Source organism: Artibeus jamaicensis, unplaced genomic scaffold, assembly GCF_021234435.1.
Source record: "Artibeus jamaicensis isolate MK-2021 breed Jamaican fruit bat unplaced genomic scaffold, CSHL_Jam_final scaffold_369, whole genome shotgun sequence".
Classification (NCBI taxonomy): Eukaryota; Metazoa; Chordata; class Mammalia; order Chiroptera; family Phyllostomidae; genus Artibeus; species Artibeus jamaicensis.
In genome coordinates, this window is record NW_026522042.1 from 9,681,376 (window position 1) to 9,706,238 (window position 24,863).

General features: G+C 49.3%; 1 protein-coding gene across 4 annotated transcripts in view; it reads left to right on the forward strand.

The window, feature by feature from the left end:
* LIFR (LIF receptor subunit alpha) overlaps positions 1-21,041 on the forward strand; it is a 65,006-nt gene extending 43,965 nt beyond the window's left edge. For all 4 annotated transcript variants that reach the window (XM_037129015.2, XM_037129013.2, XM_053657186.1 and 1 more), the window contains exons 10-20: positions 982-1,127; positions 2,294-2,456; positions 3,735-3,805; positions 5,608-5,821; positions 7,334-7,513; positions 9,536-9,637; positions 10,161-10,328; positions 11,607-11,768; positions 12,649-12,742; positions 14,358-14,436; positions 14,827-21,041. In XM_037129015.2, coding sequence (XP_036984910.2) covers positions 982-1,127; positions 2,294-2,456; positions 3,735-3,805; positions 5,608-5,821; positions 7,334-7,513; positions 9,536-9,637; positions 10,161-10,328; positions 11,607-11,768; positions 12,649-12,742; positions 14,358-14,436; positions 14,827-15,450 — 2,003 coding nt within the window. In that variant the 3' untranslated portion in view covers positions 15,451-21,041. The remainder of the gene's footprint in view (positions 1-981; positions 1,128-2,293; positions 2,457-3,734; positions 3,806-5,607; positions 5,822-7,333; positions 7,514-9,535; positions 9,638-10,160; positions 10,329-11,606; positions 11,769-12,648; positions 12,743-14,357; positions 14,437-14,826) is intronic.
* The last annotated feature ends 3,822 nt before the right edge of the window (positions 21,042-24,863 follow it).

Here is a 24,863-nt window from a genome sequence, read left to right on the forward strand (position 1 = left end):
AGTCTGGGGCGGAAGGCTCACACCAAACGCACTCCGCTGCAGGCCGGCTGTGCTCGCTAAACATGAAGCACCTTCATCAAGTATTTCTTCCCATCGTCTTTCTGTGTCCTCACTTTACCCAAGGACAGAGTGGCCACATTTTGTGTTTCCTTGACTGGTAGTGTCTGTGTGTCCCTGTCCGCCCTCCGCCATTCCGGCCTTACGTACGGCAGGGTTCGTCCCCCCACCCTCAGCTGGGTCCTCGCCAGTGCAGTGTGCCTGTGCCTCGCTGTGCCAGGACCCCAGCCTGGAATGCTTTTCCGCATCCATTCTGCCAGCTTTACTCCAGTTCTTCTTTCAAAGCTCATCCTAAGTCCCTTCTTTCTTATTTATTTACTTACTTACCTATTTATTTTCAGAGAGAGGAGAAAGGAGGGAGAGAAACATCAGTGTGTGGTTGCTTCTCACATGCCCCCTGCTGGGGACCTGGCCTGCAACCCAGGCCTGTGCCCTGACTGGGAATCGAGCCGGTGACCCTTTGGTTCACAGGCGGGCGCTCAATCTACTGAGCCACACCAGCCAGGGCCTAAGTCCCATCTTTAGTGCAGGATTCTCCTTACCATGTTTATATCTAAATTTTTACAGCACTTAATATGGATACCATACATTTTGAATTTGGCATATATACTCTTGTAACTCTCTTGTTTGCATGTCATCCCCCAAGTAAATTAGAGGTTCCTTGAGGGTAGAGGCTGTACTCTAAGCACCTTTTAGTTAGAGTTCCTGACCTCGATTGAGGAACCTCGAGTGTGATCGGTTCCGAGGAACCGTCGGCGGAACTGTTGCCAGCAGTGCAGTCAGGTCGTGTCCCCCACCAACTGAGGGGGACACTGTTGGTCGGCGCTGACAGTGCCTCTCCTGTTGTCTGTCTCCTGTGATTCGCATTTGTCATATTGGGAAATAGCTCTCGAAGTAATTAATCTTTAAAAATTATGTTTGCAGTTTATCCCCATGCTCCTACTTCAGTCAAAGTGAAAGATATTAATGCAACAGCCGTTACACTTTCCTGGCATTTACCGGGCAGCTTTGCAAAGATTAAGCTGTTGTGTCAGGTTGAAATCAACAAAATGAATTCAGCACAAGAATTGGTGAGTAAGATGCTTCTGTAAATTTCCTTAGAGGTTATTTTGGATAAAACATTTAGCTTTCCACAGAACTAACTCAATTTATATGCGTAAACTCTGATTATTGTAGAGATTGACTAAGAACCAAGATACGACATAGGAATATAATTTGACAGCATTGTATTTAGCCCTTAAAGACAATTACAGTACTGGCTACCGTAGAATGTAAGTTTGACTTTCACTACTCAGATCGTTTCCAGGTCTGGTGGTGCACCTGGCATGTAGCTGGTGCTCAATAAATCTGTGAATTAACAAGTAGTTTTGCTGTGACCTTTAGCATTAGATAATGGACTCATTGGCACTGGAAAGAAGATGTGATTTTTAAAACCGCTAAGCGCAGCTACAGGAGCAAGTTATAATTGGTTATTATAAGTCAAAACATGACTTTTAATACATTTTAAATACTTAGGTTGACTTTTATACTGCACCATCTTGTAATTTTTGGTAAATCCAAAATAAATGATGTCATACTTAAATATTCATTTGGAAACTTCCTGGTGATTTCCAGAATATCAGTCACACTGCAAAACGTAACCTCCAAAGCTGCTCCATAGTAAGTAATCGGGAGTTTGGAGGCTTCCCTGAGACATGCAGATTCTCAAATTTGTTTCGAATTGCTTCATTTTAATTTTAGTTAGTTTGAGTATCTGTTGAATGGTCTGCGTGTTTAGCACCATATCGGAGGCACTAAGTTCTACGTAAGGCCAAGATGATGCAGCCTCCAATCCGCTTCCAAGGACCCTCTGAGTGGCCCAGGTCCTCCTCAAAGCTGTCTCCGGTTATGCCAGTATGTTAAGGTTTATTGCATCACCATTAGCCACTGACTGATTACCAAGTTTATATTCTCCTCTCTGCGTACTTTAATTGGCCACTATTAATTAGGTTCAATAGTTGGATTAAAAAGACACCTCAGCTTTGCTTCCTGCTGTTGCAGAGCATCATAACATCACTGATTTGGCATTTACGTAAGAATTACAACAGGACAGGAGTGACTGACTTTGATCGTAGAGGCAAACTCATGCAGACAGTTTATTGCAAATTTGGGAGGCTTTCTTATTTCAAAAATGTGTGTGTGTGTGTGCACACCTGAGGTTCCGTGTGCACACATCGCCTTGCTTGTTTCCTGCCAGCGGAATGTCACCTTCCAAGGGGCAGACGGCTCGAGTTACCTCACTGCTGTGGGCGGGCTGCATCCGTACACTGTGTACGTCTTTCGGGTCCGCTGTTCCGGTGAAACTTTCTGGAAATGGAGCAGATGGAGCAGTGAGAAGCAGTACTTGACCACAGAAGCCAGTAAGTTAACTAAGTGGTTTATGGTTAATTATTACTGTGGGTCCTGGAATTTTACAATGTTTTTTTTTAAATGTCACCCAAGTGACTAAAAATAGGAGAATGCTTAGGTACACTGTAAAGTTATACAACATACGCTAGCACAGTATTACACGGACGGTTTGCATGGTGGTTTCTAAAGTCCTGTGAGCACAGGGAGCACGTGGAGCAGGTGCTGTGTGGTCGCGCAGTGTGGTCGCGTCGATGGCAAAGTGACGTGGCGCAGCCGTGGTGAGATGAGGGGGAGGTTTTTCTCACACTCCTCCCTCCTTTGCCTGGACTTTTCACAATCTAGTTAGGTTGCGTTTTCATTAAAAATTAGTTTGTTGGAGTTTTTATTTCTGACCTAAGGCTGAGTCATGGATGGGGCTAAGGTCTTTGAACTTCAGTCTCCACGATATGCCTAGGTCAGAATAGCCAGCAAATCAGGTAACTGGTTTTCTGAGGACAATTTCTGAAGACAAAACTAAGAGTCTATCCTTGATTAACTGGATGTCAGCTTTAAAACAGAAAGTAGAAATAGGTGTGATTTTCAAGAATCACTTACCAAAACACAGCAAATTCTTTATTTGCACCATATGATATAGGGAATATAAAGCTTCTGCCAGCACATCTAACAAACAGGAAAACAAAAAGTGGTGATGCATGCTAATCTGGATGCTGTCTCCCCACGTGAAGGCTGGGGTGGGGGGACTTTGCCATATGTGCAAGAATTACCTGGATTATCAGACATGAATCCAGTGTGAGTGTCCAGAGTAAGAGTGCATTAGTTGCCTATTGCTACGTAACCAATTACCCCAAAGCTCAGCACCTTAAAACAGCAAGCATTTGTGATCTCACAGTGTCTGTGGGTCAGAAACCCAGGAGCAGCTTGGCGGCGTGGCTCTGGCCTAGACTCTCTCTCTGCTGAGGCCAGTCACCGAGGGGTGGGGGCTGCAGGCTTGCCCGGGGCAGAGGGTCTGCGTCCCATGGGTTTCCTCACGTGGCTGCTGGAGTGTCCTCAGAGCGTGGCAGCCGGCTCCTCCTGGACTTGGGGAACAGGGCGGCCCACCTAGTGTTTTTCAGACCTGGCCTCAGAAGGGACATACCTTCGTTCTGCCAGACCCTGTTGGTCACACAAGCCAACCCTGGTGTGGTGGGGGAGAGACCACTAAACGTTTTCGAGCCCCACCATCTCGATTACTGACTTTACCAACCGACCTGGCACAGCGCTTGGAGTACTGACTTCATCCTCTTCCCTAGTTCCCTCGAAGGGCCCAGACACGTGGAGGGAGTGGCGCTCGGATGGGAGGAACCTGGTGATCTACTGGAAGGTAAACACCTCGCGTTTGCTCGAACGTTGACATGGCTTGATGTTGCTAAACGACCTGACTCTCAGAGGGTCCTGGGGTTTTCAAGGAGTCGGGGTCCCGAGAGGTGCAGCACTGCTGAGAGTGTGACCGGGCCGCAGGCCCCCCCAGCCCCCTCCTAACCGCAGCTGCAGCCCAGGCAGCTTGGTGAGCTTGGTCTGGGGCCTCGGCGCTCAGTGTTCTGATTTTATGAGGCCTCCGAGGGGCCCCGGGGATCTCGTGAACTCAGTCCCTCTCGATTCTACGGAGCCAGAAGCTGCAAGTTACAATTCTGCTATTTATGTTGCATTTTTTCCTTTGATGAATAGGAAACCAACTTTTTATATATTTTATGTATGATCTGTTTCCATTAAATAAATTGTATTGTACGATGCAATGATAGTTTTGTAAAATTTTAGATAATACATGAATCACGCTCTATTTTACTGTTTTTCCCTAGCAGAGCAGACATTTTTGTTGCTGTGTTTTTTTATCTGATTTGTGAATATTAAAAACACCAACAGTTGTTTTCTACCTTCGATTTCATAAGAGCAGTCATAACCAGATTCCTTTAAATGGTGGGTTTTGTTGTTGAGAGTAAACAGTATGATACTGTTTTTGCAAAAACTTGATGTCAGTACAGCTTTGAGTCAAGTGGAGTCCAAGTGCATGTTCCATAGAAGCTCCCTTGCTCGGAAGTCGTCTGAGGGGTTGGTAGCAGCCCCTTCTCCTCCTGCTTCGAAACCCTCAGTAGCAGCCTCTCTTTCTCGATTAGAAACCCCCCGCTACCCTGAGCTGTCTGTCAGATTTCACAGCAACATAGTGACGATTATACAGATCACTTCCCAGTGGAAGGAGTTTGGAATATTGTTCCAAGTAGATGACTGTTTAACCAGGGATTAAAACTACTGAAGTGATTCAGAGTCTAACTGCAGTCCCAAGGGTAATTACTTCTGCCCTTTCTGGGTAGAAAATTAAGTTGTTTTGGACGTGTTGAGGTTTTTGAACATGTGTCACTGGGGTACCTGAGCAGAGTCCAGGAGCTGGGGGGGTCGAATAAGGGGTCTAAGCTCTCAGAAATGAGATTGGAGCCAGAGACAGGGCTTTGAGGGGCGTCCAGGGTAGGGCACAAGCATGACTACAGTTGTTTGTGTGGAAAATAAAGCAATAGTTAATAGACAGTGATAAACCAGAATAAGACTGTGCTTCGTGCCCTCACAGTGGTGACCCTGCCCTGCCCACCCCCGTGTCAGCGGGATCCTTCAGGGGTGTGCAGGGAGGAGGAGGCTGGGGTGGGCTCTGGGAGGGGGCTGCGTAGGAGGGGCCGGCAAAGGAGGAGGAGCCAGTGGGCGAGACTGGGAAGGCCCAAGGGGCCCGTGGACCAGCAGAAAATAACATGAATGTTCTGTAATGAGCAGGCGCTACTTTAAAATGAGAACGCAGTAAATGTTAAAGAAAAAAAACAATGATGCCATACTTTTTAACATTTCATTTATGTTTATATAGAGCAGTGCTTCCCGTAACTTTTTGTTACGAGGAAATGAGAGGCTAAATGCGGCTTTTTATTGACTGCTTGCTTATATCTGTGTGTGCTCACGGCACATACTGTTCCTCCTCAGAGTCACCGTCCCGATTTGCCCGGGTCTCTCGAGTCTGAGCAGCTTCATCTCCTCTGCTGGCATCTTTACGACGAGGGTGGTGTCCACTCTGGACTTGACAGCCTCGCCTCGTCACACGGTCACTTCTGCGTGTTTTCACAACCGAATGTGTCTTTCTGTCTTGCGCAGCCTTTACCTATCAATGAAGCCAACGGAAAGATACTCTTCTATAACGTGTCCTGCTCGTCAGATGAGAGGACAGAGTCCCTCTCTGAGATCCCTGACCCTCAGCACAAAGCGGAGATACAGCTTGATAGAAATGACTACATTATCAGTGTGGTGGCAAAAAACTCTGCCGGCCCTTCTCCCCCGTCCAAAATCGCCAGCATGGAGATTCCCAACGGTGAGTGGTTAGGGCGGTGAACGGGAGAACGGGACTTCGGAGGGACACACTCTGAGGGTGTTGCCTGCTCTCGTGCACCTCCGCTGCCTCTGTCCCCGGCCCGCCGCTGCCGCCGCTGCTGCGCTGGCCCCTACGGAGGAGCGGGCGGGCGAAGGTCAGCTGCGCGCCGAGACGGCGGTCCTTGGTCCCGACCGGCAGCGTCGGCCCTGGAGGACGAGGCAGTCGCTGGTCCCGGTCACTTTAACGGGCAGCATTGAGGGCGGCGGTGGTGGACGTTACTCTTAGGGAGAAATGATTCCACAGACACCGTGTCCATGCGTCTCCCCAGCCCCACGCAAGTCGGCTCCTGGGTCAGCTAGGCTGTGTTCAACCCGTCTGGCAGGGAAGGACACTGGGTTTACATGGCGGCTTTGTTGAAAGGACATTCTTTCATTAGGAATCCTGTACTGATAAGAAAGTCTTATCAAAGTCTGAATTAGACTTTGAGCATGAACTTGTAAAAATGGTGCGACTTTTAAATGACTGCCTGCCTGCCTCCGCATTCATTCTCTGGGTGCCCAGCCAGGAGTCCATCCCCCTGCGCTGCCTTGGTGGCCCCTCAGGCTGTGGGTCTTCAGTGGCCATCCTGGCCTCTTCGCCCTGTTGGCGCCCCCTCTGAGCCCCTGCCCCCCCCAACCTTGCTGCTCCGCCCCACGTGGGCCCTCCTCTCCCAGCCACTTCTACAGCACCGATTGGTTCGGGCTTCCCTCTCCCTTTTGGCCATGCCGCCCTCATCCACGCTAATGTCTCGCCATCCCACCTTGGGCCTCCCTGTCACCTAGGCCGACACCTGACGTGACCCCACGCTGGCCCCCTTCCCACCAGCCCCTGCACCTCCCCACTGTGTCCCCCAGGGCCCTGTTCAGCCTCTTCCCTGTCGGCCCACACTGGCCGGCCTGTCCCTCAGCTCTCCTTCCCAAACCGTTTGAGCAGATTCCTCCTCTCCCTACCCTGTCTCCCGAACCCCCAAAGCCCATCTGGGAGGGGGCAGTGTTCCAGCAATGGAGGAGGGGCTGCTGCAGCCCCCCACCCGCCTCGGGCCATGGTGCTCCTGCTCTGTGCGCTCTGTCCAGCTGGGGCTGCTGACGCGGCCCCTGCCACCACGGGGCTCGCACCCCTGATGGTGACCAGAGCGGGGACGCAGTCTGCCCACGAGTGCTCTGCCCCCCCCCCCCGGGCCGCCACGCCCCCTCCGGTGCCCTTTCTCCGCACGCTGGAGCCTTTCTGCCCTCGCTACGCCACCACCCGATCCTGTGTGCTTTCTTACCGCTTCCTTTCAGCAGTCGAGTGGACCCGTAGGTACAGGTAACTGCATAGTTACGGCTGCACTTGTAGCTCTACTGAAGGTTTATCTGGTTCAAGCACTGTTTTTAACATTTCCGTGGAGTAATTTGTGTAACTCGCGCCCGTTTTCATGAGGTCTGCCGTACGTTACTGGTTTTGACGTCACGGTGTCCTCCTTTCTCGTTGAAGATGACCTGGAAACAGAGCAGACCGTGGGAGGGGGAAAGGGGATTCTCCTCACGTGGCATTACGACCCCAACATGACGTGCGACTACGTCGTCAAGTGGTGCAACTCCTCCCGGGTGGAGCCCTGCCTCATGGACTGGAAGAAGGTCCCTTCAAACGGCACGGAGACCGTGGTAGAGTCCGGTGAGTGTTTCTCCGAGTGCCCCGCACGTGCTCTCAAAAAGAGCGACGTGCGGGTGGCTGGTGGCAGTGGGGTGGCCGCCCTCCCTGACCAGGGGGCCAGGTGTTGATCGGTCTGGCTCTGCGGGAAGGCGGTTAGGACAGTATGTGCGTGAAGGGGCTCCGATCCCTTGATCCTAGTTACTTGCCTAGGAATTCATTCTAAGAAACGAGAGAGCGCCCCAGATTCCCGTCCGAGAATGGTCACCGCAGCATCGTTCATTGTCCCCTGATAGAAAGCTGCTCACGGGAGGGCAAGTCCATGGGGGCTCCTCTCTGAGACGGAGGGTTGAGCAGCACTTGTGTGGAAGGCGGAACCGCGTGGGGCGGTGCTCGGGAGGAAGGCTGCGGAACGCGGGGAGCGCGGTCCCCCGTAGACCGCTGCTGCCCGTGCCAGCCCAGGGCCCAGCGACGGAGGTCAGGAGAGGCCGGCACGGGGCCCTGCACCCCCATCGCTGCTTGGCCCGAGGCGGGCCCAGTGGGTGGGCCGAGCAGCCCTGAGCCTCCTGGGCGAGCTGCCCTTGACCAAAACACGCGCCTCGTGCTCTAACCCACTCAGGTGCTTTTTCATTTTAGACATCAGAATCCTAAATACTATTGGTATATGTAATTGGAACATTAAACTGAGTACACATTTACTAATGTACATGCAGTTTAAAATCATGACCTTGCACCCTGGCTGGTGTGGTTCAGTGGATTGAGCGCTGTCCTGCCAACCAAAGGGTTGCTGGTTCGATTCCCAGTCAGGACATAGGGCACAGGCCTGGGTTGTGGGCCAGGTCCCCAGTAGGGGGCGTGTGATGTTTCTCTCCCTCTGTTTCTCCCTCCTTTCCCCTCTCAAAACGTGGAGCGGTGCCCCATACAGCAAAGATTGCCGACTCGGTCCCCGTCGGGGCACACGGAGTCGATGTTTGTGTCTCCCTCTCTCCCTCGCTCTCCACGCCCCTCTTCCTCTGTAAACTCAATAAGCATGTCCTCAGGTGAGGATAAAAAATACAACTCAGAAATATAGTGAAAAAATGATAACCTCCGATAACTCGGAGTGTCCTGTCCCTGAAGGAAACACTTACGAAGCGGGCAGTAGAAGGCCGCCGTCTCGCGGTGGGGCCTGCGGCCCCTGGTGTTGTGGGTGCTGGCGCGTCGCCCCCGGTGGACGAGGCGCGTCCCACAAATTCAGTGCGAGCCCGCGAACTGGCCTTCTCCCCGAGGCAGAGCCCTCTTCCTGGCCCCCGGCCGGTGAGCTCCGCATAGCCCTTCGGCGTCATGTCTTGGTGGCACTGTCTTGTCTTCCCTCCTTGAAGGGGCCACGGCCACGACAGGGCCCTCGTCCAGCAGTGTGTCGTCGAGCGGTCCCTTCGTCCCTTCCATCTGTCTCCAGCCTGTCCCCCCTGGGTTCCCCGCCTCTCCCACCCGGCACTGTGCTGCCAGGGGCTTCACAGTGGAGTGAAGGTGCTTCTCCTGCTTGGAGCTGACGCGAGGGCCTGGTGGTGACGTGCACGGAGGGACAGATGCTGAGGAACAACCTGGTTCCCTCCGTGCGAAGCCCCAGAAGGGAGCGGCCATTGCAGTGCCTGCCTGTCGGTGCGGGAGGAGAGCCACGGCGGCTCCCCCACGCAGAACTGACGCTGGCCAGGGGCCTTTCAGAGCTCGGGGACACGGGCCCGGGCCTGGGCCGGAACCAGGACAGAGGCGTCACTGCTGGTTTAAAGAACAAAATCAAAGCCTCAGTCACGTCCCTCCCCTCTTCAAGGTGACACCATGTTACAACGCTAAACTCTATTATAGTAGAAAATGAATTTGGTTTCATCAGTTTTCCACTCAGACTCTACCAATTTTGGAAATACAGATGTGTTTTTATAAGAAAGCCCCTGTTTAAAATTAGCTTTGACAGTTTCTGAGTAAGTTACTATAAAGTTGATATTTCTGAAATAGATATTCATAGTAATGTGCACTTATGAAAGTTTCCTGATTGTGTCCATCCTACAGATCACTTTCGACCAGGGGTAAGATACAATTTCTTCCTGTACGGCTGCAGGAATCAAGGATATCAGCTGTTACGTTCTGTGATTGGATACATAGAGGAATTGGGTAAGTTCAGTGGGTGAGTTTCCTTAGAGTCAAGGTGACATGAGAAATTATAAATTCACAGCATTGGATTCTGAGAATACATCAAATTGGGGTATTCAGTTCAAGGAAGGAAAAATAATTTGTATGATAAATTTAAAATTATTTATGACTACTTATTCTTCATTTGTTTAATGTTTATATTTCCCAAATGATATGGTCATTAACAAAATCTTGATTTGGATGTCAAAAGTACTTAATTTGCAGTTATTCCACACTATCAATAAAAACGGGAAGTACAAATGAGTAGCCATTTAAAGATTTTGCATAGGTTGCTTCCCTAGATAGTGAGTCCTGCCTTTGTGTGTCTGGTTAGCAGCTTTGCAGCAGAAGAGTCCATGGCAGTACCTGGGGAGGTTTATGACTGAATGAGAAATAAAGTCGTCCTTCTGAGCTGAGCCGTTTTCTGCGGCGAGAACCCTCCCCACCCGTTGGCGTCTGGCTCTGTGTTAGTAAACTCTCTACCATTGGCTTTTTCCCCTCACAGCTCCGGTCGTTGCGCCGAATTTTACCGTTGAGGATACATCTGCAGACTCGATACTAGTGAAGTGGGAAGATATTCCTGTGGAGGAGCTGAGAGGCTTTTTAAGAGGCTATTTATTTTACTTTGAAAAAGGAGAGAGAGACACCTCTAAGATGCGGGGTTTGGAATCAGGTAAGTCACTGACTGCAGCAACCATAGTGCTTCCCAGGACTCCTCCATTAAAATCCAGCCCCCACCCCCGCTGAGAAAAAGAAAGGAAAAAAGAAAAAGTGTTGCTCGTGGCTTTAATGCTGGTTTCCAGAACTGGCTGAAAAATGAGGAAGTGAAATGTAGTCATTTTATGAATATGAGCATTTTAAGATTTTAAGTACATGATAAATGAAAGGCAGTCTTTCAGGAGTTACGTAAACTGGTTATTCTGAAGCCTTTGATTCTCAGCTTACAGCGCAGGGGCCACCTCTCCCAAGTCTGGCATGACCCCTAGCGCAGCATCTTATGAAGGTTACTTTAAAAGCATAGTCTCCCCATACTTTCTGTAACGGGGGTGGGGGGCTCAGGAGCCCAGAGAACGGCTCCAGAGCCTCCCCCGTCACCTGACAAAACGCCACCTGCACGGTTAGTCATGGCCTTGAGGAGCCGAGAAACTTATTTGACTCAACTGGGGACAAGTGTGTACATTAGACCTCAGGAAAGTACAGCCGGTCCTCGACTGGTAAGTGTCTGCCCGAAGTCTTCAGAGAGTTCTCCGGTTTGCAAATACAGAAATGCGTGTGCAGACTTCTGGCTTTCCCTAAATTGTATTTCTGTCGGAGTCCGGTGTTTCTCGTCTGTGGCCACATAAACACAAGTGTATCAGCTTATCAGTTTGAGAGCTTTCAGTTCCCTTGACGACCTCCCCTCGGAACGAAACCGCTGTGATGACTGAACGCCAGTAGGACAAGCACAGCCGCGTCCCTGCGTGGGGAAGCTGGTGGGCATCAGCAAAGCCCCTTTGCAGATGCGGCCGCTTTACCTGTGTGCCCCCCGCCCCAGATTCATGCGACTGCATTTCCCGAATCTTCCCAGTGGCCTGGGGAAGAGCGAAGCCCTACAGATCCAATTCCACAGCCTTCCAGGGCCTAGTTTAATTTTCCTCAAATGCTCGGGAATGTTACACTTGACCCAGCACCTAGACTTCCAGTGAGACATGGTGGATAGGTCAGTACAATTAGAGTTTAAAAACAAACAAACGCCTAAAGCCCTGTGAGATAAGGTTCTGATATCCTGTCGCACACTAGTTAGACAATGTGGTTCAGGGGGGTTGAAATAAAAGGCCCAGCTCACGCGGCCCCTCGCTGGCAGAGCTGGTACTGGCTGGGCCCGCGGGCCTCGGGGTGACAGCTGTGAGTAACCACGTGTTGAAGTCGCTGTGGCCACCAGTAACAGCGACGCTCCCCACTTTCCACCCAGGCCGTCCCGACGTGAAAGTTAAGAACATCACCGACGTATCCCAGAAGACGCTGAGGATCGCCGACCTGCAGAGCAAGACCAGCTACCACCTGGTCCTGCACGCCTACACGAGCGGGGGCCTGGGTCCGGGCAGGAGCATGTTCGTGGTGACGAAGGAGAACTGTGAGTCGTGTTCCCCGGAGACGCTCCCGTGCTGCAGCACACGGTGTTTCCAGCAGTTTCTGTTTGTGTAGGGGTCCCCTTTTCCTAATTTCACGTGTTGTTGCGTTGTTATAGTGAGTAGAAGGCAGTGTTAAAGGGCCATTTATCCTTGTTATTTGAAGCTATTTCCTAATGAGTCCCTGAGAAATTAATGAGTTAAGGACACGTCTGGAGTCTGGAGATCTAAATTCATGTTGAATGTACATAAGGGCCAACCAGTTTAAATTTTTTTGTCCTAACTGTTCTGTGGCTTTTGTCATATCCAGGGAAGAGTGAAAGAAACATTCTTTTAAAAAAAGTGTTAGGCACAACTCGCAGTTGGAGATGGAAAGTAGAGAAGAGTGGTGCACTTCACTCTCCTGTCGGCAGCGAAGCACTTCACCGTGTTACCTCGTAGCTGGGACTCACGCACACGTTTGCATGAGTGACCAAGACGGTGTGGTTCCCGACTGGCGGTTATGTTGCCCCCGTGGGGGTGTTGGCAGTGTCTGGTGACCTCTTGGTTGTCATAACTGGCGGGTGCTGCTGGGCTCTAGTGGTTGGGGCCCCAGGGATGCTGCCCACCTCCCCGCAGTGTGCACGACGCCCCCGCACCCTCGGACCCTGTCTGACCCGCGGGGTTGGCAGTGCCGAGCCTGAGAAACCTGCTCCGGCAGCTTTCAGTGCTTGTGTAAAATTCGTTGAAACACTTGCAGGTGTTATTTTAACAGCATTTCAGTGTCCCTGGAGCAGTTAGGGTTTTTTCCTTCTCACCTGCCCACTGAACTGTTGGCCAGTATCAGTTTATTCTGCCCTCCATACCGACAGCTGTGGTTCAGACTCGGCGCCGCTCTCGTTTCAGCCGTGGGGTTAATCATCGCCATCCTCATCCCGGTCGCCGTGGCTGTCACGGTCGGCGTGGTATCCAGCATCCTTTGTTACCGGAAGCGGGAATGGTAATGCTGCCTGTGTTTATTCTTGCTGTTTTGTTCGTACGGGGTTGGTTATTTAGTTTATGTTTAACAACTTAAGTACATTATTTTGGTTGAAGCTAGTTAGTAAGAAAATATTTGTTCTAGTCAGAATTAATGTTGGATTTAATGTTAGGCGAGAAGGTGGCCTATTATTTAAAGGTTTAAAAATTATTAAAGGAAAAGTATAAATGTTTTCCTTACTCTATTTGCTAATGATTCAATGAAGTAGCATTTTCACTGAAAAAATACTTGCAGGCGTAAACATGACCATGGCTGTGTGCAGGATTAAGTGTAGTTTAGTGATTGAAGTGTCCCTCATCTTGGCGCCCTATTTAGAAAGTGGTCATTTATTCATTTAGTGAACAGAGGTGAAGGGCCCCCCTCAGGTGAAGAGGGGCATCTGCAGTGGTGACGAAGCGAGCCTGGTCCTTAGGGACTCACAGGGCAGTGCGGGGCTGGGCCTTGAGCCACAGCCGTCCAGTGGGCACGTGCTCGCACAGTGGGCAGGGGCCCGGGCGCCAGGAGCGCAGCAGGAGAGCCCTGGCGCTAGGGGTGGCCCGCTGAGGCCTCCCTGGGACATTTCTGTTGAGCAGGGTCCCAAAGGATAAGGAGGGGGCAAAGAAAGTTCCAGGCAGAGAAGACACCTTTTGTGAGGACCCAGAAATTGGAAAGAGGTTGATCTTCCGAAGGACGTGGGAAGCACTGTGTGTCCGAGTGAGGGTCAGCCGGATGGAGCGCCCGCGGTCCTCTGGCAGGGTCTGCGGGAAGGGTCCGCTGTGGATGGCGCCGGAGCAAGGGCTGTGTTCATGCAGACAGTTCTCCCAGCCTTGAAAATACCGCCGTTTATGACAAAGACAAGGACGTGTCCTTGCCATTCTGGTTTATCAATCAAAACAGTAGTAATTGAGAACTACAGAATTCCCTGTCCTGGTAACCATATTCTCATTACCCAAAATCACAGGTTAAAACTGGTTTTAATATGAAAAACAGATACATAAGTAAAGGAGGGAGTTTGAAGTTAGAGCATTTTAGACTTACATTAACAAAGCATTTTTCCTGCAGGAATTTCGAATAATGTTCTTTTGAGTAGCTGTAAGCATGGCGCGGCACCAAGCAAACCTGGCTTTTGTTTGTGCTTCTTTTTTGCTGAAGTCGAGTAGCCCTTCTTTTTCTGATAGCCCGGTGCCTGTTAACGAGCAGCAGAGAACTGCCTCCTGCAAATCCCCCCCCTGTTATCCGTCAGGCCTCCTGCAGTTTGCAGTGCTGACGTTTTGTTTACAGGAGCAAGGCCTGCGTTCTATTTTTAACCTGACAGGACAATCACCGTTTTAATTCTTGCTTTCCACTTACGTAAGATACATGAGACGTTGTAGTCCTAGAAGAGTGGTGTTCATAGTTTTAAAATTGGGACCTTTCTGCACATTGTATAGAATGTTCTAGTTAATGATCACACTGAAAGTGACCTTGCATTTTCGTCTATCACTCATTTCAGTGTTCTCATGAAATGTCAAAGTAAGCCTCGTCATTTATTAACTGTTTGTTGCCTAACTGTTAATCTTATAATTATTAAATGTACTTAATTATTCTTTATTTAAAGGATAAAAGAAACCTTCTACCCTGATATTCCAAACCCAGAAAATTGTAAAGCATTACAGTTTCAGAAGGGCGTCTGTGAGGTAACCCTTTATTTTGTGTACATTTATCTCTGAAGTACTGGCTTTCCTCTTTCTTTCTTATTTTTTTATCTTTTTTTGTCTCCTGTGAAAAGTTTTTAACATGCGAATGTCACCCATATTGAAAAAATAAAAGTGGTCTAACATCTGATTTTCTAAAATTACTCATTTTAATGATTTCTATCATGCTCTTTCCCCCACTACTGTTCACTGCAAGAGTGATACTGATGTGTAGGGACAGGAGTAGATTTGCTGCAGTATCGCCCTACAGAACAGCGAGACAGATTTTCACAAGCAGGCGGCAAAGAGTAGATAAAACGATGCCCCTGGTGTAGGAGGGGCGTTGCGGCGGCTTTGGTGCTCTCTGTAATCTGTCTTCAAACTGATTTCTAGGGAAACAGTGCTCTTAAGACATTGGAAATGAACCCTTGTACCCCAAATAACGTCGAGGTTCTGGAAACTCGGGTGACGGCTCCTAAAATAGAAGACACAGAGATAATCTCTCCCGTCGCTGAGCGTCCAGGCGAGAGCCCCGAGGCAGAGCCCGAGAACCCGGTGGTGGTGTCCTACTGCCCGCCGGTCATCGAGGAAGAGGTGCCCAACCCTGGAGCGGATGAAGCCGGGGGCACGTCCCAGGTCATCTACATCGATGTCCAGTCCATGTACCAGCCCCAAGCAAAGCCAGAGGAAGAGCCAGAGACTGAGGCTGCGGCGGGGGCAGGCTACAAGCCCCAGATGCACCTGCCCGTCACTTCTGCTGTGGAGCACGCAGCCGCAGAGGACGACGCAGACAACACCGCAGGCTATAGGCCGCAGGCCAGTGTGCGTGCGTGGAGCTTAGTGTCCCCGGACTCGCCCAGGTCCACGGGCAGCAACAGCGAGGTCGGGTCCTTCGGCAGCCCCTGCTCTGTCAACTCGCGGCAGTTCCTGATTCCTCCTAAGGACGGAGACTCCCCGAAATCCGACGGCGGCGGGTGGTCCTTTACAAACTTCTTTCAGAACAAACCGAACGATTAACAGCGTCCCTTCTGTCTGCCGTCTCAGTGAGCTGTCATGGCCGGTGCTGCTGCAAGAGCACCGGGCATCTTGGGGGGCGGGGGGGCGGGATCCTGTGACACGTTGTCCGTGAGGTGGACTTCACTGTGTGCAGGTTACACTAGGGGTTCCTGTGCTCTTATCGCAGTCTGAAAGCCAAAGTACGGTGGCGCGGCAGTCGGTGCACCCAACTCAGGACTCGGAGCTTTTTGTCGTTCCAGCCAAAGAATCCCCACGTTCTCCACCTTCGAGAAGCACTTCGAGCCTGATCCTGTCTGGCCCGCACGGGCAAAGCGAACGCGCGGCCACCGCGTCCGGTTCTGTTGTCGTGGTTTTCTCACGTGTGCACTTTGCAAGGGGGTCGATCAGCAGGCGAGGGCGGAAATGCCCACGTGGCGGACGGACCTGCCTGATGCCACTTTCTGGTTGAAAACCAAGCACAGATTTGAAGCCTCTTAATGTCATTCTCCTCTCTCCACATCATTGACTAAAGTTAATGTAATTTTTGGTGTAGGGACAGCTCTTTACTGTCTGTTTGATGAAGTGTGCTGACTTCTGTGCCTACTGTGCAATGGTTGCAAACAGTTTTCTCAGGGGTACAAACTCGGAAAACGAGCGTCCTGCCTGCCCTCGGTAGGTTTCCCGGACCTCATTGTTACTCTTGGAACTCCCACGCTCCGTTCCCGTATCGCAGGCGGTCGCCCTGATATTTCAATCTTAAATGCCTAAGACTATATATATATATATAGGGTGTTGCTTTTTTTTCCCTTATTCTGGGTCATTTTATTGTTGTTGTTCTGTAGTGTCAGTTACATAAATATGTGAGCAAAACCAACGTAACTCCTAAGTCGTCAATTCTAGTGACTCACTGTCCGAGACAACTGAGCAATATCTGGCAGCACCAGCTGCCTGTGTAGTTCTGACCGGTTCCCTTTCTGCCGAGAAAACCGTGCCCTGAGCCCGGGGTCCCGTAGGGGCCGTGACGCCTCCCAGCAGGTGTCGCTCCTCGATTGGGCCTGGTGCCACTCCTCTCTCTCACATGATCATCAGTCCAGACTACTCTGTCCAGACCTCAGCTGTTTTTTTAAGAAAATATAAACTAGAAAGAAAAATGCTTCTTACAGGTTACTCAAGGGCTACTTTATATGAAATGTCAGCCCATTCGAATGGACAGGCACGCCTCCATCCCGGTTGCTTGGTGGGCCATCCGGAGTCGGGTGTCTTCCCAGCACCCTCTGCCCACCCTTGGTGTTTGCCAGTGGTGTCTGGATGGAACGGGGTCCTTGGAAAAGCAGGTGGAAAACTACAAAGTGTACCTTACAGTGAGCCTGCCCTCAGGTTGCCTATGCATTTTGTCTGTGGATGCTTGAGTACTTAAAATTTTGAAATAGCTGAGTAAGTCAAAATATGCCTCTTTTTTCTTTCAAAATTCCCTGAAGTTCTGTAATGTATTTGTACATAATGGATCAGTTTTCCTCCCACTTGATAATGTGTCTATCTTTATAAAAACCATGTTGTGAAAAAAGGCCGCAGGGTGACAAAGGACAGCATCTGTGTAGGTACTCTGTTATGAATCCTGATTTCTAACTGCTAGGAGTCAGCTGAATTCCTGAGCTTCATGAAATATGGACATGTAAAATGAAATAGAATTAATTATATACCCACGTAATGTATTAAAACCATATAACAGCTCATAGAGATTTTCAACAATGAGACAGGTATCAAACCAGAGCCGCCCCTAACGGAGTTGCCCCCTCAGCTGGCTTCTCCCCTTGGGCCCCTTCCTGTGGCTTTTTTCCTAGAGACACTGAGACCTGGGGCTGCCTCTGTCCCTGCTGAAGCTTGTCATCACCATACCTCTTGTCCCCAACTCATGCCTCGTGCGCCATTGGAACATGTAGGCCCTTAGCCTCATCTCTCAGAGACAGGATAAGTGCTGGCGGAGGTGAGAGTTTATTGGTCTGAACGCCACTAACCCGCGATAATGGGGAAAGACTGCAAGTGGCTGAGTGATCTCCGCCATCATCGGTATTGATGCATTCAGCCGAGACCATCTGAATCCAGTGCCCTTCTACATAATGATTCATCTGTTTGGCTAACGGTGACCTCAGTCTGGCTCTTGAACCCTTCCTCCCTGTCCAAGAATTATGTCCACTGTGTATGTTATGCAGTGTTACACATAGAACACATTTTCACACGTCTCACAGCCAGCGCCAAGTCAGGCTTCCCTTGTGAGGAGGGTAGGTCCCGGCGGTCCCGACACTGTATCTCCTGTGAGTGGCGCTCTTAAACAGACACTACCTAACATATAAGTATCTGAGAAGACTTGGGTAGGCTTTCGACACTAAATAGACTCTTTACGTTACATGTTGCATGGCGTGGGCCCGTGTACAACAAAAGCCTTTGGTGCGTTGAGCCTAGTTTGAGGCTGCGGCCCCGAGGCCTGGACAGTGGAGCTGGGAGTGCTGTGTTCCTGCGGCTCCGACCCATTCGTGGGCAAGTTCCAGGGCAGAAGCGCCAGCCTCGCCGTCACGGCTCATGGATCTGAGGAGGGCGGCATTGAGGACAGCCCGTCCTGAACACCAGGCCAAAGTCACATTCTTAGCATTTCCATGCAACTTGTGTTCTTGTGGGTAATTAGTCCCACGACTTCTTAATTGTCTTCATACCACCCATACGTAAAGAGCATTATTGTCCTTTCTGCATTTGAATAGAGGTAGTGTACTAAAGGAGACGGAGGCATATTTTCTTCCAGAACAAATGTGAAATCAATTTTATGCTGTTTTGAAATTAAAGTACTGCCTAACATGTCAATATGCAGAAAATGTTATCTCAAAATCTTCTCGCGCTCCAGCACGTAATCTGAAAAGACCTTTTGCTTGTTTCTTTACAGTGATTTTTGCTGTTTTCTGTTAAAATTTGTGTATCTTTTATGAAATCTTTTTTATTTCGGAAGTGTAAAATCGGGCATCTCAAGAGTAACATGGGGTCATGGGCTGATGACCAAGCTTAGGCACATCGTGCAAGTTCCACGCGTAGTTTTTCGTTGGCCGCGGCCCATCCCAGACTGGGCACGTGCAGCAGAGTTTTCCCAAGGGTCGTACCTGTCAGGCCATAACTCGTGCGCACCTGAGACTGTGACCTGGGAGAGTCAGTGCCCTGGAAGTGGCGCCGCAGGTCGAGCAAACACTGAGGAAGACTCACATGAAGCATCACCAGGTTTCCTGCTTCTCCCCAGTTTGACGTGTTCGTGGTCCCTCTGTATCTGGTGGGTGTGCACTTGGGGCGTGTCTGTGCCCAGCAGCCTGTGCCGTAGCAACCCAGCAGCACGCTGGTGCTGGTGCGCAGGCTTCCCTCTGAGGCCCATGTTTCAGGATGGTCTTTCCTGCTGAGACGAGGTTCTGCACTGCCATGCCCATCATTTATATTCAAAAGAACTTTCCCACACAAGGAAAGGACCTGTGGCCAGACTGAACTGGACGTGCACCTTTTAGGCACGACCTGAGAATATCGTGGGAAATCACTCGGTTTGATTTGGTCTCTTTCTGTCTTGGTGGACTGAGTACCAGGGCAGTTTCCCAGGCCGGTCTGGAGGATTAAGGGCAGCATTCAGTTCACGTGCCAGGCTTTCTTGTGGATGGCGACGTTTTAGGGGATGTGCTTTGATCTAGAATACATCCAAGTCTGCGTGATTACTGCATTGAGTTATGACAGGGTTCTGTTATTTTTAACCACAAGTCACGCTCGTTTGTCCCTCCATTAAGAATGTTAATGTTCTGGATCACAGGTTCCTGGTTATACACCATTTACCTGTGCAAGACACATTCTAACTGCGCAACACTTTCATCAAAGTTAAAAGTAGTATTTTAAGAAGGAAATCCTCCGAATGTTTTTATGTGTAAGTGCCTAGCTGACGAACCACAGAGACAAAAAAATCAGGACCTCTAAATTAAATTTTAATTTTTAACCTATTGAATGTTAACCAATACAAACCAGTAGGGATTTACCTTACTTTTTGGTAGCAGCAACTCACCCTAGAAGCTAAGAGATGTGAATGGGTAAAAAATTAATATCCAATTAAAAAGGAAGTTGATTTCATGGTATTTACATATCTCTGCTGAGATTGCCTTTGCAGTAGCCATTCAGAACCTTTAAAAATAAAGTGGTAACAGCTTGGACCTCACACGGAACATAAGCCAGAAACAGTTTGTGCACCTGATTGGACGGCTCACTGAAGAGCATTGCGTTCCCTTGTACCCACTGAACATGTGCTTTTCTTTGGAGTTATTCCATTTCAAATGAGTAGCTTTCAATTTCTGAACTCACTGTTTTCTCTAAGCATTCCAGCAGTGTATCATAAAACATCCAAAGATTTACCAGCGGTAACACCATTATTATTAAAACATGGGCAAGTTAGCTGTTGGGTTTGGTGTTGGTGTTTTGCATTTGATCAAAGAAAACAATACTGAACAATAATTTTCATGTATTTTTTCAAATATCGTACCCCCAGTTTGATTCCAAATACTTCTCCCCATTATTTATGATATATTCTTCCATTTAATTCTTGTCTTCCAACATCATGTTTTGGAAAAGTATGGACACGGCCTTTAAAAAAAACAAACAAACATTTCAGTTCAGAATTGCTTGACAAGCTCGGCCTGGAAAGGCATCCTAAAGTTGAGGTGGCGCCACCTGAAAAAAGTATGTCTGTAGGTCAAATCATTTTGAAATACTCAACGTTTTTTAGTAGGAATGTATTACTTTTTAGCTGACCGTAAGTTCTTACAATGCTAGGAAATCACATTTTTACTTTCAAAATCGCATTATAGTGAATTCCTGTTTACAAAATACACATACTGTGAACAGATACAAGTTTTTGTTTTTTTATGAGGTTGTTTGTAGAATGATTTTTTTTTTCAAAGGGGATGTTATATGTTAAATATTTTCAATTTTTTAAAATAAATACTAGCAACTGTTTACTACTTTTTGTTTGGTCAGGCGTGTGCAGATGTAGCTGAAAGACAGGGAGAAATTGCAGAGCTAAGACTGTTCTGTTCTCATTTCTGCAGTGGTACCACTGCTGACCTCTTTTCTGACCCGAGTGATCAGTCGCAATGTTCCGTATCTAAAAATCATGCTTAATCATGTAAGAAAACATTTAAACACATATATAGGAAGCAAACCATTGGATGTAGGGTATTTGTGTGATTCGGTCTGATTCGCAGAAATCTGAGTTTAATATATGGAATAAAACAACTCAATTTACACAGGTGACAAGTATTTTCTGCCTTGTGAAAATTTGGAGAGTACGTTGCACTAGAGTGGAAAATTTGATCATTTCATATCATTGTGTAATTTCAGAACTTAGTTTCAATATCTTTTGGAAAACATGTTTATAGCAAGAACATAGAGTATAAATAACCTATCACTAAGAGACCTTAAATGTAAAATTAGTATGCTTGGCTGTTAACTCCTAAAGATGTTCCTTATGTCTGTTTTTAAAACATGCATGTATTTAACAGTTTTATCATAGTATTGTCATGGAAGAAATAAATATATTTTCTTACAACTTACACTGATGAATATGGGCATTGTTGTTTGTTTTTTTCCTTCCAGTGTGAGCATCAGGAAAAGTGGCTTCTGCTGTGTTGTTAGTACTTTTGGTTCCATCCCACGAGAGCTGCGGTGGTTGGATACTAAATTTTTAATGCTTTTATTGCTATGCCATTAGTATAACCTTTCATATGTTCCATTAAATCTCTATTCTAGTTACCTGGGAAGTTAGCACAGACATAACCAAAGAGTGGGAATGTAACTTTATGAAATACTGGTCCTTCAGCCATTGCTTTTCATTTGTTTCGTATGAAGATAACCTCAACATTTCTGGAGATTCAAGGAACGTATCAAAATTTCATTGCGAGTTGTTACTACAGTCATTCAGCAAAACCTCAAATTTTTAAAGTATAAATTGACCTTAAACTAGAAATTGTTTAAGATAAAAGGAGGGATTAAGTGTTCATATGTGGCTTACCTAGAGTAACAGCTGAATTCTGAGTGGACCTGGATTTAACCCGAAGAACCCGTAGGCAGATTTTAAACTAACTGTGACACATGCTCGTATGTGAGCACCAGCGGAGCTCATGCACGTGGTCTGCCTTTCAGGGAGGTCTCCGTGCAGAACTCGTCTCCCAGATGGCAAATTCCTGAGCCGAAATAGCACCAGCAATTCCAGAAGGAATGAAGTCACGATTCGTCCCAGGCAAATAAGAATTAGGGATGTATGAATAAGCTTCTCAATGTATGGTATTCTACATACAGGACACTGAAAGGTTAGCTTACAAACTCAAGTTCTTTACAAAAGAGTTGTGTAAGGATTCACTTTGAATGGCTTAACAATTCAATCCATTACCCCGTCCCCTGGAGAGACAGTAGCATTGAATTAAAAGTACAGAGAAGTTGAAGTAACAAGAGATGTCTTAAGCTGATTTGGGATTAAATCGGAGCTAATTTTATCCCAGAGTGATTAGTCTCAGATTAAAGAGACAAGAAAAGCTTTTGAGGATGACTGATCAGCAAAACCGCCGAGCAGGGATCAGGTTACCGTGAGTGCAGGGCAGTTACCTGTCTCCCAGCACTCAGCAGGTGCGGAAGAATGTCGAGTCTCAGCTCAGACCTGGTCTCTCCCCTCACGCCCCCAGCCAGCGTTCCCACTGCTGCAGAAGTGTCTCTGGCCCAGGCCGAGGCTCCGAACGAAAGCAAGGCAGTCTGTTCACGTCCCCATCACTGCCACCTGCGCAGCCTTGCTCTCATGTTCTTGCTCCTCAGGGCTGCTGGGTGAGCCAGGGGGCCTTGAAGGAGCAGAGTAGTAACAACTGGGCCCTCCTGGTCCGGAACTGCCCTACTACAAGTGCAGACAACCGCCCCGTTCAGAAACGGACCTGAAGTCTGATTTTCTCAACGACCACGGCGGGTTTGGGGGGGTGGGGGGCTCCTTTCCGTTCCCACAGTGGCTAACACAGGTTCCAGGGCCAGGGCCGCCGCTGCCCCACCTGAGCTGCTCAGACCTGGCTCAGGGCCAAGGTCACCACTTACTCCCAGGGTGGCCTGAGAGAAGGTACCGAACCTCTCATTCTCCTCAGCTCCAAGCAGTGAGGTCTTGAAACCTCCTTTCCCTGAGCGGAGGGGACTGCAGGTAGAGTAGATGTCGCCCCCTAGGCAAACCTCAGCAACACCTGACTTCCCGTCGGCACCTTACAGGTGCACGTGCTTTCAAACCGGGTCAGACGGCCTATTTCTGTCTTCGTGGATTACCTACCAGGGCTGTTAGCAGCGCCTGTCTGGAGGATTAAGGGCACCATTCAATCCACGTGTCAGGCTTCACTGTGGATGGTGAGTTTAGGGGGTGTGGTTGATTGGCTCTAGAATGTATCCAAATCCATCTGCGTCTCCGTTACCCAGAAGGCCTACGAGACGCACCTCGGGACTGGGTCCTGCGTGGCGGAACGCAGCGCTCACTGTTCTGCACGCCCTCCGCCCTCAGCCTCGGTGTAAGCGCTGCTGGCCCACAGAAGCCGGCCCCAGGGCACCCAGGGAACCCAGGCATCGGCCTCCGCACTGCCCGCCCCTCCCCGCAGCCCTGAGCACCCGTCTGACACTGAGCACTGAGCTCGTGAGGGGAATGGAACAAGGTCTCAGCCACCCCTGCGTCCACAGAGTAGCCACAGAGCACAGCGTAGTAACAGCTGCGTCACAAGTGCTTGATAAACCTTTAAATAATTATGCCTGCGGGGGGCAGAGCGGAAGTGGCTTCACGTGTTTCCCGGGATATTAGAGATGTGTTACTTCGCAGAGGCCATCCTCCTGTGGAAGAATGGTCTCCAGCTGTGCAACGCCTGGGGCCTGTTGAAAAGCTGGCAGGCTCGCTGTGGTGGGGGCACCCACGAGGGGGCCAGACGCCACCCTTTGTCCTCCCTCAGGGAAACTGCTGTCACCCTCTGTCTCCTTGACAAATGGGCTGCCTCTGAAGCCACAACAGGTTAGACAACAGGTTAGAGCCCTTCTGCTGCTCCCGGCCACCCTCCCCTCCTCCCTCCCCCCACTTCAGAATTTTTCACTCTTCTGGGTAAGGTTCTCTGTATCTTGCCAGCTGACCTTCTGCATGACAAGGGACCCACTCCTGTCCCCACCGCTCTTCCCTCAGTTGCTGCCCCTTCTCTGGAAGGCAGACAACCCAGGCTCGACTCTGGGCCTCTCCCTCCCGTAGGCGAGCCCTGGGCCCCACACTGCTCCCAGGAGTAACGCGTGTCTCTCCTCTGCGTCCAGACGTCCTTCTCTCTGGCCAGACATCCCCAAGGGCTGCTTTCACGAGAACCACCCATTAGAGTTGGGGGACAACCAGTCCCCCAAGAGAAGGAAGGTGACATTCTGAGTGGACAAAACAATAGATACTCACTACAAGCTCACTGAAGAAAAACTAGAAAACAGACACAAGGAAAAAGAAACACAAATCGCACAATCTTTTTACTCAGGATTAGCTAATTTTTTAAAGATTTTATTTATTTTTAAAGCGAGGGAGAAAGGGAGAGAAACATCAATGTGTGGTTACCTCTCACACGCCCCCTACTGGGGACCTGACCTGTAACCTAGGTATGTGTCCTGACTGGGAATTGAACTGGCCACTTGGGTTCATAGGCCAGTGCTCAGTCCACCGAGCCACAGCAGCCAGGGCTGCATTAGCTATTTTTAACGAGTTTTATTTTATCCTGTAGGGCATGTTCCTATGCGAATGTGTGAATCTTCATGCACACATCTTATTAATGTATTAATGTGTGTAACTGAGACCAAGCAGCAGGTCTTCAAACCGTGCACCACGCTGCCCCACAGCTCCAGTCTGAGAGCCCCTTATTTTGCCTCTGCTTGTCTCCGGCTGGAGACAAGGCCTTCCGCAGCTAATGCCCTGGCGTGGTGCGTGATACCTGTTACTTTTGTTTCTAAATGAGTTTATTATAGGAACAAATGCCTTGAGCTCCCCTGGCCTTCCTTCTCAGAGACTTTGCAATCCACGCCATCTTTTAGCCAAGCTGGAGCTGCAGCCCCTTAGTGCGAGGTTGTCCAGGGAGGCTGCGGCCTCGTGGCTGGGCCCTGGTGGGGCCGTGGGACTTTAGGGGAGGCCGTACCACATGTCTGGAGATTTCTGTGCCTTTGCAAGTCAGAGAGACAAAGGCCAGTAGGAAAGCAGAAACCTCATCCCCAAAGCTGAGACATAGTGTTCCGTTCACATCTTTCCAGGAAAAGACAAGTGCTCCAGGAGCCGTGCACTTTCTAGGACAAAGCAGCCTCAGCAAGGGCGGGCAGGAAGGGGAGGCAAAGGGGGGGGCTCTCTCCACAGCCTGCCC